The following is an 18202-nucleotide window of genomic DNA, read 5'->3' as shown; positions in this document are numbered from 1 at the left end:
TGAATTACAAGGACCTACACAGAGCTCCCATTACACCAGAGGTCTGGTAGGCATCATGCAGGGTAGTTGCTTTCGCACAGCCCCCTGCCTCCTACCACACCAAGTTACAGAGCAGGTCTCAGAGAAGACACAGAGCAAAAGGCAAAAGACAGAAGTGAAAATACAAAAATTCTGGTTACTTTACCAGCTTTTTCTTTTAGGTAGTCCTAGACAAGAAATTTAGTCACCTTTCCTCTTCACAAACTTCGCCTTTTTCTTTTTCCTTTTATTTTTTTAATCAGCAATTTATTAAGGAATGACTCCACACACTTCTTCCCCATTTAAAAAAAGTCTTTGAGAAATATAAGAAATTTTAACCATATACAGGAAGACTCTTAAGGAGTTCAGCTGCAAACACAACTGAACTATGAAATTTGCAGATCACAACACTAGCCACTCTCTTCATGGCTAGCCATTCCTCAACTCTTGTTCCTGACCAGCGTCACTGGAGAAATGTGCCTTTAGTTCCAAGGATTTCTCCTGCATTACCTTGAGGAGAAAGGTACTGAGAGGCTCTCCAACCCTGAAAGCCAGACTTGCAAGATGGATGCAGCAGGAATAACCAGAAAATCAAACACAAGCCTGTGAAGACACACAAGAGGTTCGGAAATCTCAGGCAGTGTCATTTTTCTCAAGTACTAAGGCAACAAACTGCAAAGAAATGAAAATCCACCCAAGAGACTACAGAGCCCAAGAAAGGCTTCTGAATAAATACAGCAGCCAAGCAAACTATGGAGCCTGCCAGCACTATTAGAGATTGAAGCCTGGTTTTAACCTACAGCCAAATTCAATCCATTATATTCAATCAGGTTACTTAACTGGTCAAATTCCATGAGTAAGAGGAGGAAGATCTCACCTCAGAACAAAATCCTCAGAGTCAAGTATACCTTTCCTCCTTGCCCTACATTGCAAACTGCAGACAAATATACCTGCTTTATCTAATAAGCAGTCAGAGCTTTGATGAGAGCTAACAGGAAAAGCAAGGTTTTTACACACCCTTTCAGTGCCTTAGAACCACAAAACACTGGCCAATTTTGTGCTAATGAAACCCTCGGAAACAATCCAGTGGGCTTTCTTTGCTATCCTGCTTTTTATGCATAGAGGAACAGAGGAAGGGCAAGCTGTGCCATTCTGCTTGGGTGGTCTTTTGTGCTCTCCTTGCTTCCCCCGACAGCACAAGGTGGAGGCGAGTCCTGAGCATGGAGGGTGAAAGGGGCACGCTGAAACCAGCAGGGAGAGAGCCAATGCAGACAGGTAGGCAGAGGTGGGCCACAGTACAAGGAAAAGCATCTGATCAGCATCTGAGGTTCACAGCAGAGGACATTTGGGGGAAGTCAGTGGAGCACATGGGTCAGATACACCAAAAAAAAAAAAAAACCACCTCTCTTTCTCCTATTGCTTGTATCAGCACCCTGCAGTGCAGCATCTGCTCCATGTCACCAACAGGGAAGAGGCTACACTGCTGCTCAGGTTCTTTCTTTACCAGCACAACTGCAGCCTGGCCTGGAAAAGGTCTGCTGACCCACAGTGTGACACTGCACAGAGCAGCAGGAAACTGGGAGATTTCTGTTGAAAAGAAAGATGAGGAGCACTCCTCAAAGATGGCCACTTAAAAAAACCCACCTTAATTTCTAACTGCAGGTCCTAGCTAAAAAACTGATTATCAAACCAGGTCATTCTACTGGGTGTTCATGCATTATCATCATTTACTTGTCATGCTAAGATATTTATGTCTCTATCACTGTCATACAGAAGCATATGGGATTCTTAACACCTGGAGTATAGGAAGCCCCACTGGCTACATATTTCAGATATAGAAACTGAGACACAGGGGGTAACCAGGTACATATCCTCTGCAAAGAAAGGTCAATTGATTCAGTCTTGAGTCCTTCAGTCTGCCAGCAAATCACTCCAGGGACGCAGAAAGACTGTAGCAGAAATGGAAATCAGCCTCTTAGGTGCCAACACTCTTATGACCAGAGCATTCAAGTTCTGCTGCCCTGCTCCACTTCCTTTATGCATTATACCTTGGTCTCTTTTCAGAATAATGAGGTGAACAAGTGTACATGCAGGCAGGGCCTGGAGAGCTGACAGCATAACTGGCAAAGGTGTCAGTAGCACAGAATGTGAATCCAGCGTACTCAGGTCTCAGCCCCATTTCACAGCAAACACATTCAAATACAAATGAGCTCTGCTTCAAGTAGATTCTGACATCCAGAGTCCTTCCTACCCCCCCACATCTACTCCTCTCAGCCCTCGGGCTGTTTTGCACCCAGTTGTCAGCTCCTGGACCTGTTTACAGATGGAGAAAGGGCAACTGCTTTGCTCTGCAGGGTGGGTTTACAATGGCAGTGAACCTGTCTGCAATGAAGGATTGAGCAAGAGACACACACATACACCAGAAGTCACACTGCTGTTTCTGGACAGCAATAACATGGCAGCTGCCTTGCTTTCCATAGGGAAAGAAAAAAGCTGTTCTGTCCATCAAGTTCAAAGTTGGTCAGCAAAGAAACAATTAAAATCAGAAGTGAAATTAGAAGGTAGCCAAGGACAGGTGGGCATTCTACCATTTCATCACAGGGATTACCACCTTCTCCTGCACCAGGGAGCACTCAGTGCTGATGTTGATGTGCAGAGGCTCATCTTCTTTGAGTAGTGACAGAGTTCACTGGACAGATGTGCTCCTCCTCCGATCCTCTCCCTGGAGCTTTGTGGCACCATTTCCAGCATCCTCAAGGTATCTGGGAGGATTATTGCCCTCCATTTTTCACCAAAACATAACAAAAATTACCTTGTGGCAAATGCCTTGCACACCTTCGTACCAGAATAAGGATGAAAGCAACAGCTACAGCATGTGCTGTCTTGCTTGGGGCTGTATTTACTGCTGATTGACCTCCATGGCAAGCTGCCTAGCTCAGCAGAAGCCTGCACAGTAATAATAAATCAATTCTTCCCCCCACTTTTATTTTTTTATGGCAAAACCAAAGGAAAATAAACCTTCTTCAGAAATCAAGGTGGAAACCCCTACATTGGAAAGAGAAATCTCTGACTTCGCTCACCTTCACATAATTATTACCAGTTACTTTAATTTCAATGTTTATTTAGTAATGCCCAAAAATTCCAGTTTAGATCCAGGCTGAGCACACTTTGGGACAGAGCAGGAGCCAGCAGGTTGGTCTGTGGATTCACAGAGAATGCTGGTATCCAAATTCCATCTAGATTTAGTCCTCCAGAAGCTTGGTCATCACATTGTCTTGGCAAGAACTAAGAACTCTTCTTTTATTCTATCAGGCAGGTAAAACCAATATGGAGCAGCTACTGTAAACAGTGTATATGAGCCATGGTTTAAACTTCTATAACATTTTATAAAATAACATTTTCATCCTGAGGCTTTTTTCCCCCTGAGTTCACTCTTCTCCGTGCCCACAAATTATTGTCACTCTTCACCAGTTCCACCTTACACCAAGCAGCAATCTCCTTTGTACCCAACCACCACCTGCTTCACTTCATCACAGGAAATGTCCAAGATTGGCCTAACTGAGGGGTTTAACATCTCTTTTACCCAAGGTCTGTAGCTGACCTGCAATCCAGCAGAAAAGGATTGTAGCCCCATAGTGATCTATAATACAAGAGAGGGAAACTACAAGAACATAGCTGTCAGCATATTCTGCAGCCTGTATTGCAGCCAGACTATTTGAATCAGTGGCACTCACCATATACAGGGTCCCACAATCGTCCTGCAGCTCCCCTGCTTTTATAGCAGAGGAGGCTACAAAACAAATCCAGCTAGCTCTGGGAAGGGTTTGCTTAGTCCACACTTAGTGAGAGGGGTCCTTGGCATCTTCTGTGAAAGAGTATGTAGGATCTAAATTCAAATCCTGTGGCTCCTGCTCAGTTTTAATATTTATCATTAAGAATAACAAATGGTGCCTAAACTCCACCTTGAAGTTTTAAAATGTTTTATAAACATTAATACCTGGACACATCATCTTTCTCTGGTGCTCATCTGGCATTGCATAAAAAAAATTGCAACCAGACTGGAAAAAATATTATGATTTTAAATACAACAAAACAAACTTAAACCAGGAAGAATGAGCAAGCAAAAGAGATGGGGAAAACAGAAGTGCTGCAAAATGAAGTATGGGCAAAGTTCTTACCAGCTTTCTGCCCAGTGACATGCGCTGTGACATAAGAAGTGACATAAACCAGCAGATCTTCCCCTTGCAATATTTACTCCACAGACCTTAGAGACAATCATTCTAGAGTTTTGCACAGGTGAGTGAAAATCTGAGCCCATCCAAAGCATGTGCCAGAACTGCCTGCTGTCCTCCAGAACAGCAGAGCACAAGACCAAATGGAGGGTCTGCAACTGTTTATTGCTGGTGAATTCAACAACCAATTTATATTCATCTATCAAGGAACATGCAAGTAGGAGCAAATATTATGGTCATGTTCATTTGTTTCTGATTACAAGATGTATGTAAATGTATATGCAAATTAAGTGCAAGCATCAGGCTCGTGGCAAAGTGCCAAACTATTCTTTAGTGTTATGAAGATTGGGAGATCCGGGACTGCAAGTGAGGCTGGGCAGTGCCTTCAGATACAGCCAAGGCTGCTCTGAAGGGGCAGGAGGAGGATAAATCCTGCAGTAACTTGTCACTTTAAACGAATCTGAGGGGCTATAGAAAAATCTGTTCCCGATGCAGTTAGAAGTGTGATAATTACAGAGCAATGGGCTCCTCTGTCATTCAGCAGGCAGCATCCCCAGGAAATCTTGCTCTGTAATCAAGGGAAGAGCTGCAATCAAGCCCGTATTCAGCCTTCGTTTAGAAACAGCCCCTGCAGGCAACACAAAGGCTTCAGCATGGTGCTTTGTGAAGTTGGTGATCAACGTCTTGGTTTCTGCAACTACAAGCAGAGTTAATGCATTTCTAAGCACATCTTCTGTTCACCTTTCCTCAGAAAGTCCAGAAGGAGTCTTGGAAGAAGGGTGACGGTTTAGGCCAAAATACACTTGTACAAACAGTGTTGCATTCACACTGTCCACATTTGTGAGCTTACTCTCTACACAGCAGTGTCAGAGAAAGAGACAATTCCTTGCAAACTGACAGCGTGGTCCTGAATGAGCAGATATTAATAACCCCATCTGGCTTCTACAGCACCTCAGCTTGCAAAATCTGCATGGGTAAGGGTTTTCTTGGGTTTTTTCTCCAGAAATTTGAATGTATCTGTGATTATCAAATTCTACAGAAACCTCATTCTCTTGGCAGCATCCTGATTCCACAGAGACTGATGAGGTTTGTGAGAGGCGAAGATGTCTCTGAGTTCAGCTTTCATGTCTAATGTCACCATTGCCCAGAAACATACAAACTAATAGCTCCTCAAATCAGCCACCCTTTGTACCCTACAGAGCTGTCAGATTCAGTGAACCAGTTTACTCCAACTGCAATTAAAATTGTCTCACATTTTATTCAAAACAGTCAAACTTCCCAAAGGACACATATTTCCACTCCCACTGTCTAAACTCAGACACAGAAACTGTACCTGCTCAGCTACCATCTGGGCATGTGACTGCCTTGATGTACACAATCCTCCCAACTCTGGGTGCACATGAAGTGCCTACATTTGTTTTGCACACTGGGGACACATTCTGGAGAGGATTCACAGTTTCATCTCAGTATGGAATGGTTGTTCTCTGTTGACATCCATCATAACTGGAACTGCACTGGGAGTTACAATAGCCTATAATACTGTAAATGGAGCTTCATTCCATCATAGTACAGAAACAGCAGCTTCCACTCTCGGTTTACTTCTTCTATCTCTGGCCACAAAATAAATGAGTTTGCTATGGTTTTACCATCTGCAGACATAGGAATCAGTCAATAGCCAAGTAATGGCCTGGACACTGTCAAGAGAACTCATTATTAAAAAGGTACACATTACATTTAGCTGTTCAAACAGAACTCGTTATTGATCGGATCCATCAGTTCCCAGTAAAAGAGCCAACTCTGATGATGAAATGAGAATATGCACATAGACTACAGATTAGTAAATACTGTAATGGAGTGAAGGTTCCCACCCCAAAAAGGGAGTTGTTGATATCCAGTTGAGAGACCAAAAGTGAGACTGGGAATAAAACAACCATGTTACTCCTGCAAATATCCGGAGGCATGATAAATGTACAAAAAAAAAAAGGGAACAGTTCTGACAATAAACATTTCAGTCTCTTGGGGAAAAAAAGCAAACAAAGAAAATACAAGTTGTTTAATGGCCAATCAAGCCACAAGCAGGAAGAGCCTGTAACCAGTTCTGCCATTCCTGCCACATCCTACTGTTTATCAGTGGAGATTCTGCCACACTTGCAGAATTGAAAGACAACATCTTGCGCTTTTCAAAGTCAGACAAAAAGGTAGCTATACTTAATTTGCTTCCTGTTTTTTTTCTTGCCACTTTTCTTTGTCTGCTTGTTTCCACTTACTAAACAGCCTTTTCTTTTGGTTTTCCCACTCATCTGCACAGACACTGTAACATATTTTTCAATGGCAGTATTTAACACACAGAAATCACCACTGCTGCAGCACAAAGGAAGCTGAAAACAAGGCTGATTATAAAATTCTAACATACACAAAATATACACCATTTAGTAATACATGAGAAAACAAGAAGAACCAAACAAGGTAATGACTGCAGAAATCTCTACATTTGATCCACTGGAAAAGTTCTCCGCACAGCATCTTCTCTGAGAGTGAAAAGACCCCAGCTAACAGTGAGTTAAAAGTGTTTGCTTAAGAAGGCACATTGTGACAAACTTCTTTGCTCACCCTTAACAGCAGGTTGGGCTGGAAACTGATGAATCACTATAGAAAACAAACACCAATGGTGACTCATGGCTTCAAACAGTAACAATAGCATTGCTTTATCCATGGTGTCTACAACAAAAATATCCCTGGATTCATTAGAAGATGTATTTCAGATTGTTCCACCCACCCAGGAAATGCACAAAGTCCACCCCCCAAGCCCTGGTTAGAGTTCTTACAACTGCCCCACAGGTACATGGAATTCCTGCTCACTTACAGTACTTCCTCAAGTGGTTCACTGAAAACCATACGCTGATGATGTCTTGAGCAGCTCCCCAAGGAGTCTGGATCCATTAGCCCAGCAGCAGACAGAGTCTGGCATCTTTATGTTTCAGGGTCCTCATGCCTGTGTGGCTCTTGCAATCTTCTGTCACCACAGCATTCAGACCTGAGGTGTGTTTGCTCCCTAAGTGTAGGAGGATCAGGCTGGTGGCCCAGCTCCTGAACTGCCCGGTCACCGTGTTGAACACAGAATTCTGCCCAGCCCCACGTAGCTCATGGCTCAATAGTTCTGGCTTATTAATGGTTTGGACTAATCAGGTCGGAGCAAATAGCCAGGAAGAGTTCTGGGTTCAACACTTCACAGACTCACACATCCTGTCTAAGGCTAATGTACTGTTACTGTATTATTTGGATATAAAGCCAAATTTCCTGTTATTATTAAAATCACCCTAAAATTAATGCACATATGGATGCTATGTTTATTTTCCATACCTTCCCTTCCTATAAAAACATGTTTGCTTCTCCATATAAATGCAGACTGTGAATGTGAAGCTGTAGGGCTTTTTACTTAGATAGCAACAGTATAAGGACTGTTTTCACCACATCTCACATGGCACAGGCTAAACTCTGGTTAATCTAGTTTCATTGCAAAAAGAAGTGAACAAATAGTAGTCGTGAAAATATATTATTGCAAATATTTCCATTTTGGCAAAATTTCAGGTTGGGGCTTTTTTCCTTGAGATTGGACACTTCTTGTCCAGGTTTCATCTTTGGTTCAAGCTCAAACTGTGGTGTTTAAAGCCAAATGGCATAAATAATGTTATGATGAGATTCTCAAATTCACACAGGGATTTTCAGTTGACTTAAGTCTCCTGCACATACAAAATCAATTACCATCACATTGCTAAACACCAAAGGAAAAATCTGAAATACACTTCATCATGTAGTTGGCATGACTTAAAACTCCCAAACTCAAATTCAAAAAGAGAGTACCAAACAATGAGGAAACATTCAAATCCCTCTTCCCTTGCAATACTAAAATCAATTTTAAAAGCAATTTAAGCAATTTAATCAAGGATGCTAAAAAAATCAAGGTGCCATTCAGTGATTAGTGTGCAAGCAATTGAAGGGAAGCATGGGGCTTCCACAGGCTAGCAACAGCTAACATCAAAAAAGTATACAATGTCCTTTCAATTAGTTATGTTAGTGATTTATATATATATATATATATATATATATATATATATGGCTCCTATTTGCTGACACTTCACTCAGTTCTCAGGGACTGCTGAAAAAAGCCAGCCATTTATTTTACCAACACCAACCTAAGATACTTCTTAGTTTTATTTACCAATATATGTTCTCTACCCTTATTAATAAGTGGCTGATGAAAATCTCTCCATACTACAAGTGCAGCATACTTTCAGAAAGATACTTTCTTGCAGTTGCTCATACTCTTTATCTACTCCCATTTACTTCTATTTGGAAAAAGAATGGTAGAACTTGCATTCCTTTGACAACAATCAGCAGGAACAAAAACTCTGCCATAGCTCTGCTAAACAACAAATTAACTCTGGATTGTGTAAAGGTCAATGAGAAGCAGGGAAGTATTCTCTTACCTTCAGAACACAGCTTGCCAGCATATCCAGTGGCTGAGCAGTCACAGTGTGGCTCGCCATCCAGAAGGAAGCAAGTGCCACCATTTTCACAGGGGTTTTCTGAGCAAAGTCCTTCCATTTCTAGTCTGACCCCTTGACTGCCCAGGAGCTGCGGCTCAGAATTGCCATATTTAAGATCCAGGATATATCCTTGAAATGGAGGCTCACTGAGAACACCATCAAGAGTCAAGGCAGCAGGACGGATGTCCAGTGGGACTCCCCCAATGAAGAGGTCACTGACGATGTTCATGTGCTGGCGCTGCGGACGCACCTCCCCGGGCTTGGCCTCGCCGTCCAGCACCAGCACGGTCCGCAGGTGGTTGCGGCTGACCATCAGGAAGTGCCAGCTGCTGTCGTTCACCCGCTTGTCTGTGACCACTGTCGTCTCCGCACAGTCCACGCTGAACTGCAGCTGGATGCGCCCATCAACCAGGGACACGCAGAGGAAGTCACAGACGCCACCATCATCAAAATAGAGAAGCAGCCCAGCAGAGACATTGGTCTTGAACTGGAAGCTGAGTTCGCTCCTAGTGCTGGCATCCCAGCGGAGGTAGCGGGCCCACTGGTTGGGGATGCCCATGAACTCCAGACCCAAACAGAGACCCAGCAAGGAGCCCAGCAGCAAACTCACCTTCAAGGTGAAGTAGATAGAATGCAGAGTGAAGCCCATTGTTTCAAAAATCTGCTCTTCCCTAGGAGAAAAAAAGAAGCCACACTACTGGGAGAACCCCAGCAGTCAACACCAAATGTTAAATCCAAAAGGAAGAGAAGAAGAGCAGAGGGAGTGACAGAGAACAGGAGAATAAGTGGAAAGTGACCAAGAGGAAGTGTCTCCTCCCAAGGAAAGATCTCAATTATCCTTAGGAACCAGAGGCTTCTATCTCAGAAGTACAGGGTACATGAAGTGACTTCTCCAGATGGTATACTTCTCTGAAGGGCAAAATAACCTACAGTGACTTTTTTTGGTAGAACACAAAGGTGTCACTGGTGTTCCAGGAGGAAGGAAAGGGAGAGCCAAAACCCAAGCCTCAAATTCTTGTTTTCTAGAAGTGGTGACAATATTGACAGAGATGGCAGTGAGATAGAAGAGAGAGTGAATTCATAAAGCACGTGAACTTCAAGAGGGCAAAAATAAAGTCAATCTTCATGATGCACTGGTGGATACCCAGCCCATAATTCACTGCTTGGCACTGACGGAGCTTGCAGGACCTGTGGGGTCAAGACAAAAAAAGAAAGGGAAAAGTTAATCTTATTACTCATCATATCTTTACTATGAAGCTTATTAGCATCTTGTCCAATAAATTATTTACATTTATTGGTACTCTGGACACTTCTCCATGCTTGCAATTGGCTGTACAGGTCTCAAAAGACCTTGCAAGGACATCTACGTCCTCAAAACTAAGAGGTCAAAATAGAGAACTCACCAAGTCATCTGCACACATAACAACAATGAGCAATATCAAAATACACCAAATTATTTAACTCCTTTGATGGAGGCAATCTCATTGACTTTACTGGGAAATGGTGGCGGAGCTTTCCCAGTAACAATTACCTCTCCAAGAAAATGCTTAGGGCAAAGACCAGAGTTCCTTAGAGTTTAAAACCTGGTAAGACCAAGAGACACCACTAACCAAACTTCCTATTCCATTGCTTACATTATGCTTCCTAGCACGCCAAGAAAGGATTCGAGAATATAACCCTGCTGTCAGCCTGTCACACAATAGCTGCTTTTACTTTACATGTCTTGCATACTTCAGAGACTCTACCACGGACCTCTGCAACCTGGAAACATGTGTTATGCAAATTATTTATGGCAACCTGCAGCTTAGATGATAGCAAACTTGTAGCTTAGATGATAAGAACTGTCTAAGCAGTCAACCACTTACCCTGGTCTAATGGTTTGGCAAAAAGGCCAAATTCACCCCTAATTAAGAACGAAGAATTCCAACTGCCTTGAATGAGTTACATCTGTTAACACCAGGATTTATGTCACTTCTGCATACTTGCATGTGGGTGACTGTATGCCTGGTGTAGGAGGATGTTTTAAGTGACAAGTAAAGGCAGTACAAAGCAAGGCACATTCTTTGAAAATTCTACCCAAGAAGAAAGTAAGTTTTCTATTAACACAGGTGTTTGTTCACAAAGATGAGTTGGACACAAGAACAGCTCTGGGAATGGCTAACATTAGCATTGATACAAAGCAGGAAGGGAAGTGATGAGAATCAAGGCCTTCAGCCTCACAGAAGTCAGCATAAACACAGCTTCCACAATCTGGAACACAAATATTGTGGGGCAGTATTTGCTTGGGAAAAGTGTTTTGTGCTGTGGATCATGAGAGTTGCTCACAGCAGATGCACTGCAACCCCATCATCCATCTTGCTGTAAAGGAGAAGGCACACAGGCACTGCACAAGTGGGCAGTGCTGGAAAGCTTCTGTTTGGTAGGGACAGAGGTTGAGTTGGAGGAGAATCACTAAGAAACAGAGGGGAGACTTCACACAGTCACATCCTCACCTGCCCCAGGGACCTGCAGAAGCCATAAGTCTCCAGAGCTGTCAGTCTGACAAATTTAGCCAGCACAAAACACAAGTCACTTAGAAAACAAAAGGGATCAATTAAAAGAAAACACGCAAGTTGGAGAGAAATGTGAGCTTTCAGTGCCCAGTGGAAACCAGGCCTGTTTCCTGCAGCTGCATGTTAGCTAAACTCCTATAAACACAAATAAAATAACGTCAAAACCAGAGGGAAGATAATTCCTTTTAATTGTTAACAGCTTGGCTGAGGAAAATGGAAGGTGGGAAAAGGAGGTGTTAGGAGAGGTGTAAAATGAACAAAGAATTAAACACAGAATCAAATTCCTCAATTTGTTTGTCTTCCCAATAATCACAACTGGGATTGTAATTGTTCATGGGGTTGTGTTGGCTAAGTTAAGTTCATGGGGGTTCTGGGGGGTTCTGAAAAATGGATTGGGAAAAAAATTATGTGGTTCTTGTCCATTTACCTTTCTTCTCTGTGCTCCCTAGTGGATCCACTAAAATAGCCCATGATTTATGGAGAAGAATAGAGTGAGAAAAAGGTAAGAGAGAAAGTGATGACCCAAGCCTGGAATTGCTGATGAGATGGAAATAGGAACATCATAATGTGTGTAAATTAGCCAGTGATGTGCTTCCAGCAGCTCACAGCTTCCTGGACCATTTACTACCGCCATGGCAAAATTCACTATTCCATCAGACAGCTCTGTGCTCAGCCTGAGCTGAGAAGGGTGACAAGCCCAGCATGGCAGCAGCCATCCACAGAGACCCCAATGCAGCAGGGCTCACACCCCACCTTTAAATTCTCCTGGGCAGGGTAGATTGCACCATCTGCAACAAAAGCAGCCTCAGTCTTATACTCTACTCTCCCCATTTTAGAAGACCAACACTTTGATAAGCAGTGAAAGATGCTGTAAGTCACAGCAGCAGGTGTGAACACTATAGATAACCACAGATGAGATGCCTATGTCCACACACAGTTCAAATTCCTGTCTGAAAAGCTTGTCAATCTCTCCCAATCCCAGGAAGCTGAAACCCTGTTTTACAGAGACAAATCCCAGCCTCTGTGGGTCACTTCAATCCTTGGGATATTTCAAAGGTACAATAATGGGAGTAGGCTACCTCTGTGGTGCAAATTTCTGTAGTGATGCAAGTTCATTAGGGCAGGACAAAAGGCATAGCCAACAAGGGAAATCAGACAGAAATGGTTAAACAAGAATAGCAGTCTTGATTGAGGGAAGCCAGGGCAATTCTTCTTTCTGTTTTGATTGAGAGAAGCCAAGGTAATCCCTTTCTAGCTGTTTTGAAAGAGGACAGTGCCAGCTCTGTTTCAGAAGAGGAAGACAATGCAAAAACCATGAAATATAGGTGTCATTGCTGGGTGCTTCATTGCCATTTAGACACTACAGCTCAGATTTTGGGAAGGCTGCCCACACCCAGCCACTAGCAGGCGAGGGCCATCTGTGACTCCCCCAGAGCTCTGTCAGCGCACGTCAGTCCTGACTCACGGTGCTTCCCATTACTCCAGCTTCACGTCTCACACAGTTAAGTCTGTGAGAGCAAATCCTACCACAGCAGCAGGGTCTTCAAGAAGAGCTCAGAAGACCCAGTACCCTTTATAGCAGGAGGCAGGATCTCAATCCCAACCTTGAGAGAGTAAATCTTGACACACCAATTCTGATTCTCCAAGACACACTGAGAATGAATAATTTTCTGCTCTTACCATTTTATTTTTAGCATAAATACTACCCTACCAGCCTCATACAGCACACTGCTACCATAGCAATACATTACAGTTTGGGACAAAAGCTACAGAATCACAGAGTATTGTCTTACATATTTTATCTCTGAGAAATCCCATTGTCACGGCATGACCACATCCTGCACAAAAAGGGTCTTCATGATGGACAGCAGCAAGCAAGTTATCTCCACTGTGCTTCCAACAGCTTGTACCGCCTCCCTGGCCCACCTGAGAGCTGCAACAGTGAGGAACCTGCACAGTGAGCAGACAGCTCAGCATCTCTCACATGCCAAACCCACTGCGGGAAACACCCACTGGCACCACTGAAACGTCCCACTCACAGGGCTGACAGAGCTGCACAAGTTCCCTGGCCAGGGAAGGGAGGCAGCCCCACGGCAGCACCCAAGGCAAGTGCTGCCTAACCACTGCACACTTGCCCAAGCCTGACAGCAGCCCATTAATGCCAGGTCAGAGCCATCTGCTCAGCAGCCCACGGAGGGGGTCTAGCCCTTGCTTTGAAGTGGCTCTCAACCACTTTTCAGCTGTATGTGGAGAGTGAGTGACATTATCTAATTGCCAACTAATTTCCATAATTACTGACTGGCACACTCTCTATGCCGGGTTAATATCTTTGCAAATGTCTTGAAACGCACCTGCTTAGGAAAGGGGGTGAGAAGCTGTTGCTCTGCAGCTTATTTACCCAACTGCACAGAAAGGTTGGAGGAGATGGGTTTGTCACTCACTGTCCTCCCTCCTCCACTACCTTCCTCTCTGGCTGCTAATTGCTTGGGGATGGACATACTTGTATTTGAAAGTGTAATTTTCAGCAGAAAAAAGAACAGTTAGATTAACTGGAAGACAGGCTGGCTTCTCTTGCAAGCCTCTGCCTCAGCAGCCCAGTGCAAGCCTGTGTAAGTCCTGTTTATTCCACTTCAGGATGCTGGACAAAATCCCACTGACACACTGTTGGGAAAAGTTTACAGTCCACCAGTCTTAGATCCTCTTCCACAACCAGAACTATTCACTATGCCACAGTTCGTGCAGAAGGAAAAATATACATTGGTCACCTAAGATCCATGTATTTAATACCCCATGTGAACTCACTTTTGTCCTTTCCTTCACTCTAAAACAAGCAAAATCTAATTTTTTTCTTTATTCCTCAAGCCCTAATGAAGCAGCAGTTTTAGGAAGGAGTAAGCAGGATCCTAATTTGGCTCTGCATCCATGTGTCTTCCCTCAATTGGCGCAAAGTACAGCAATTAAATCATTACAGCTCTATGACATATGCTGCTCAAAAGGATACAGTAAAATTTACCCTCAATAATTGATATTAAAAGTCCAGCTTGCTAGCAGAGAGAAATGAGGAATTCATAGTATTTATTCATTCATCCACTTTGGAACAACAGGCTCCTTTTGGCTCATGCTTTGAAATCTTTCTGCCTGATCTATCCCCAGCTGAATTGTGGCAAAAGACAAAGGGTCAAAGTATAAAAAAAATAACTCTTCCAATAAAAAATGCAGATGTGAAAACTGTGAGTTGCTACAGTGGAGCACAGAAATCTTCCCATCACAAAACATCCTCAGCAAGGATGCATGCAGGGATGTTTACAGAGAACTGAGAGGGGACATGGAGGGTTTGAAATTCATGAGACTAGAGAAAACTGCAGGGGCTAATTTAGTTTTTAATTCCCCTAGCAGCATTTGCATCTCAGTAATAAATCTGGACACTGCCTCATAGCCTTGCTGGGATGGAGAGGACTCTGGGGTGGTGTCAGGGAAGCTGAGCTGAAAGAAGACGAAGATAGAGACAGAGAGCTTCTATTATCTTTCAATTCTATTATTGTTTTACCAAGGGAGATTTCAGTGGCACTATACAGCTCAGAGGGGTCACAGGTATGGCAAGATGGGCTCTGCCCAGTGAAGAGGCTGGAAGAGAGGTCCAAAATGGGAGTTTTGCTTTGCAAAGAGCTGAACACACCTAGGTTGTGCTGAACTTGGCAGAACTTCATGGGATGCAGTATTTATATTACAGGCTGGCTGGCTCTAAGGAGAGAATCAGTGATATCTCAGGCTTTATCCTGGATCTAGAGATATGGGCATATGAAGACCAGTATCTTAAAATTAGGGACTAAGGGTGACATGGAGCACCTGTTGACCTCTTCTGCGTGGTTTTCAGGGATATAGTATTGATGCCAGTCTCTCACATCACTGTGAAACCTCACATGCCTTTGCCCTACTCCAAGCCCAAGGAGAAGTCGTATTCTTCCATGTTCTTTGGTACTTCACACTACGGATATATCTTGCAAGCTTAACTTTTCCATTCTTGAAAACTGATATTGAGTTACTTAATTCTTATCTAAACTCAGCACTGAGCTCCCTAGGAGACAGCTGCAAACAAACTGTATCAAGCAGGAAGCAAGAAAACAGAGGTACAGAGTTATAATTTAAGAGTGTCCTCTTAAAGTAAGAAAAAAATATACTATAAAGCTAAATTAGCTTGTCTTGCTTCCCTGTAGAGGATTAGTATATGCCCATGCACATGCATTCACCATCAATTGTAACCTGTAGGTAGGTGGTTGGTTGGTTTCCTGGTACCTGGGCATGTGATTTGCAGTCAGTTTAAGCCCACTGCCCTTCTCCCCATTCTGAGACCTTCCCTGGGGAAGGCAAGAATGACTGCTTATGATAAGGCTAACCTTGGAGCTCAGCTCCAGAAACACTGTGTAACACCCAAACTAGGCACCTATGCATGGGAGAGCTGAACTCACCGGCACTAGCAAGTCATACCACTGAAATGCCACCAGCAGCCTCAGAAGGGATATGAGCAAACCACTAAAATGCTTAGTTCAATAAACAGCATGAGACCATGGCAGCACGGCCCCACTTCTGACTTCTTGGGCAGGAAAGTCATCTGACTGCTGAAAGAGTTACTTTTATCATAACCACCCTTCACGTGTTTACCTCCTGGGCCTATTTAAACAAACTCAACTCAGAACCAGAGCTCTACAAATCTATCTGGAAAAAGAAGGGTTAAAAAAGCCACAAGGGACATTGTGACTCCCTTCTTAAACACTCTCACCACCCCACAGAGGAGGCCATCTAGTCCATGAGAGTGACCTTTAACTAGCCTACCTAGCCCGGGCTCAGCATGAATGCAATTTACAGACCATTTCAGCTCTCCAGCTTTCTTAACACAAAGAAGAAAAATCAAAACCCAAGCACAATGGAAAAGAAAGAAAGAGAGAGGGAAAATAACCCTGCAGAGCAATCATGTCTGGGGCTGCTCTGATGGCTTTCTGTTCCCTTCCAGGACACAGAAATGACTCCCAGTGTGTTAATTACCCCCATTACCACAAACTCTCCACTAACAAGGAGTAGCTAAAAGGAAAAGTTGGCAGCAGCTGAGCAGTTATTGCTCTGTTCTGCCACGACAGAGAAACCAGATTCCCCCATCTCTGAGCTGGTACTAACCAGGAGAGCGATTTCTGTAAAACTCAACAGCCTTTATTGTAATTCCCATGGCAGCTGCACTGGGAACACTGGCCTTGCCTCAATTCCACCATCGTGAAAAGAGAACAAAGAATACCTGCTTTTCTACAGACTTTGAAGCTCAACAGTTGGAGAGCTCTGAATCATTATCATTTATTTTACTCCTTCTGTAGATGGTCTGTCTCCATCCCCCGCGTCCTCTCCTTCCTGCCATCAAAAAGCTCGGACAGATCTGTAGCATTGTTTATTCTACCAGACCCTAATACACCAAATGCAGTCAGTAGCTAAACACATCTCAGCAGGGAATGTTAGTGGGGAATTTGGTAGTACCACAGTGCTGGCATTATTGATAAAGCAATACTTCTTCCAGAAGTATAAAGTATTTTGTTTTAATACATGCATACATAGTATTTCCATTTTTGTTTAATAAAAATCAAGTCTTTTGAAAATGAGCTTAGCATTACCAAAAACTAAAGTTTGAGCACGTCACTAATTCCTGAAAATAAGGCTGTTTCCAAGATGTTCCAAAGATCAACAGTGCAGAACACGCTTACTTTCCCCCCAAAATTATTTTATACTACAGACACAGGCCAGCATTAGACACTCCTCAAAGGGGACACACAACTGGAGTGTGGGGGGGACTCCTGACTTTGAACAAGAGGAAGAAAGTCACTGATCCACAGCTTTCTCAGTTACCTGATTTTAGAAAAAGATACAAAGCACAAAATCAACAACAAAATAAAACAAATGGCCAGCATACTAAGTAACCCTACTAATACATTGCTTTTCCTAGCTGTCTGTCAACGCATCTACATCTTCCTTGCATATGCATTTTAAGTTCTTCAGGAGCAAGAACATTTTCTGTTCTGTCTGACAGAATCTAGCACAACATAGTCAAGAGCAGAGCTATGAGGCACTACACATGTACACATTAATAACTGTGATTTTATGTACTTGAGCTAGCACTAAAATGCCTTTATATTCCAGCTGATGTATAACATTTTCTTTTAAAAAATGGAAAAATAAAAGCTTAAAAGGACTATCAGAATGACTATGGTAAGAACAAAATTTTAACTCACTTTTTGTTTCACTTACAGATCACAGTCAATTCACACTTTCTCAACATATTTTATACTCCTGGACCTATTTCCAGTAAGTCAGAGCAGTCTGCATGTTTTTAAATGTTGTGACAGTATATTATAAAGACAGGAGGCAGGTGCAATCAAATTTGTTACTGTACTAAAAACATAGCATGTAGAGAGGGGACACTGAACGTGGCCAGATTTCCGTCATTAGTATGGCCAGAAATTAATTTAGATCATTCTCTTAGTCTGCTGGCTCACGGGAAAATAAGCACCATCCCCTTAAAAAGGAAATAAAGGACCCATGGATATCTTGAAATCTACAGTGGATTTTCCCATTATGTAACATGTTAGCACTCTCTAAGAAGTGAACTCAGTTCTCTGAAGTTTTATTGCAACTTAGGAAACTCATGCAAAAATTTCTACTCAGCTTCCCACAAAGCAAACACAAACACCTAAACACAGCACATAGATGTGAGAAGCTGTCCAGAGTGCAGGCAATGCCCTCAGTTCCTAAGCCCTTTAAGCAGCCAAGGTTCCATTTATGGACCAAAGGCCTTTCAGGGAGCCCAGTTAAACACTGG

General features: G+C 43.1%; 1 protein-coding gene across 1 annotated transcript in view; it reads right to left on the bottom strand.

The window, feature by feature from the left end:
- Nucleotides 1–18202, bottom strand: part of LOC128936445 (neurexin-3-like) — a 121293-nt gene that overhangs the window by 60342 nt on the left and 42749 nt on the right. The window contains exon 2 of the mRNA XM_054275380.1: nucleotides 8738–9985. Within this exon, the coding sequence (XP_054131355.1) occupies nucleotides 8738–9446 (709 nt within the window). The 5' untranslated portion in view covers nucleotides 9447–9985. The remainder of the gene's footprint in view (nucleotides 1–8737; nucleotides 9986–18202) is intronic.

The sequence above is a fragment of the Melozone crissalis genome, unplaced genomic scaffold (genome assembly GCF_028551555.1).
Source record: "Melozone crissalis strain CALT ecotype California unplaced genomic scaffold, PUWL_Pcris_2 ptg000018l_1, whole genome shotgun sequence".
Lineage (NCBI taxonomy): Eukaryota > Metazoa > Chordata > Aves > Passeriformes > Passerellidae > Melozone > Melozone crissalis.
Note: the sequence above shows the minus strand (reverse complement) of the source record. Positions and strands in the feature narration are given on the sequence as shown.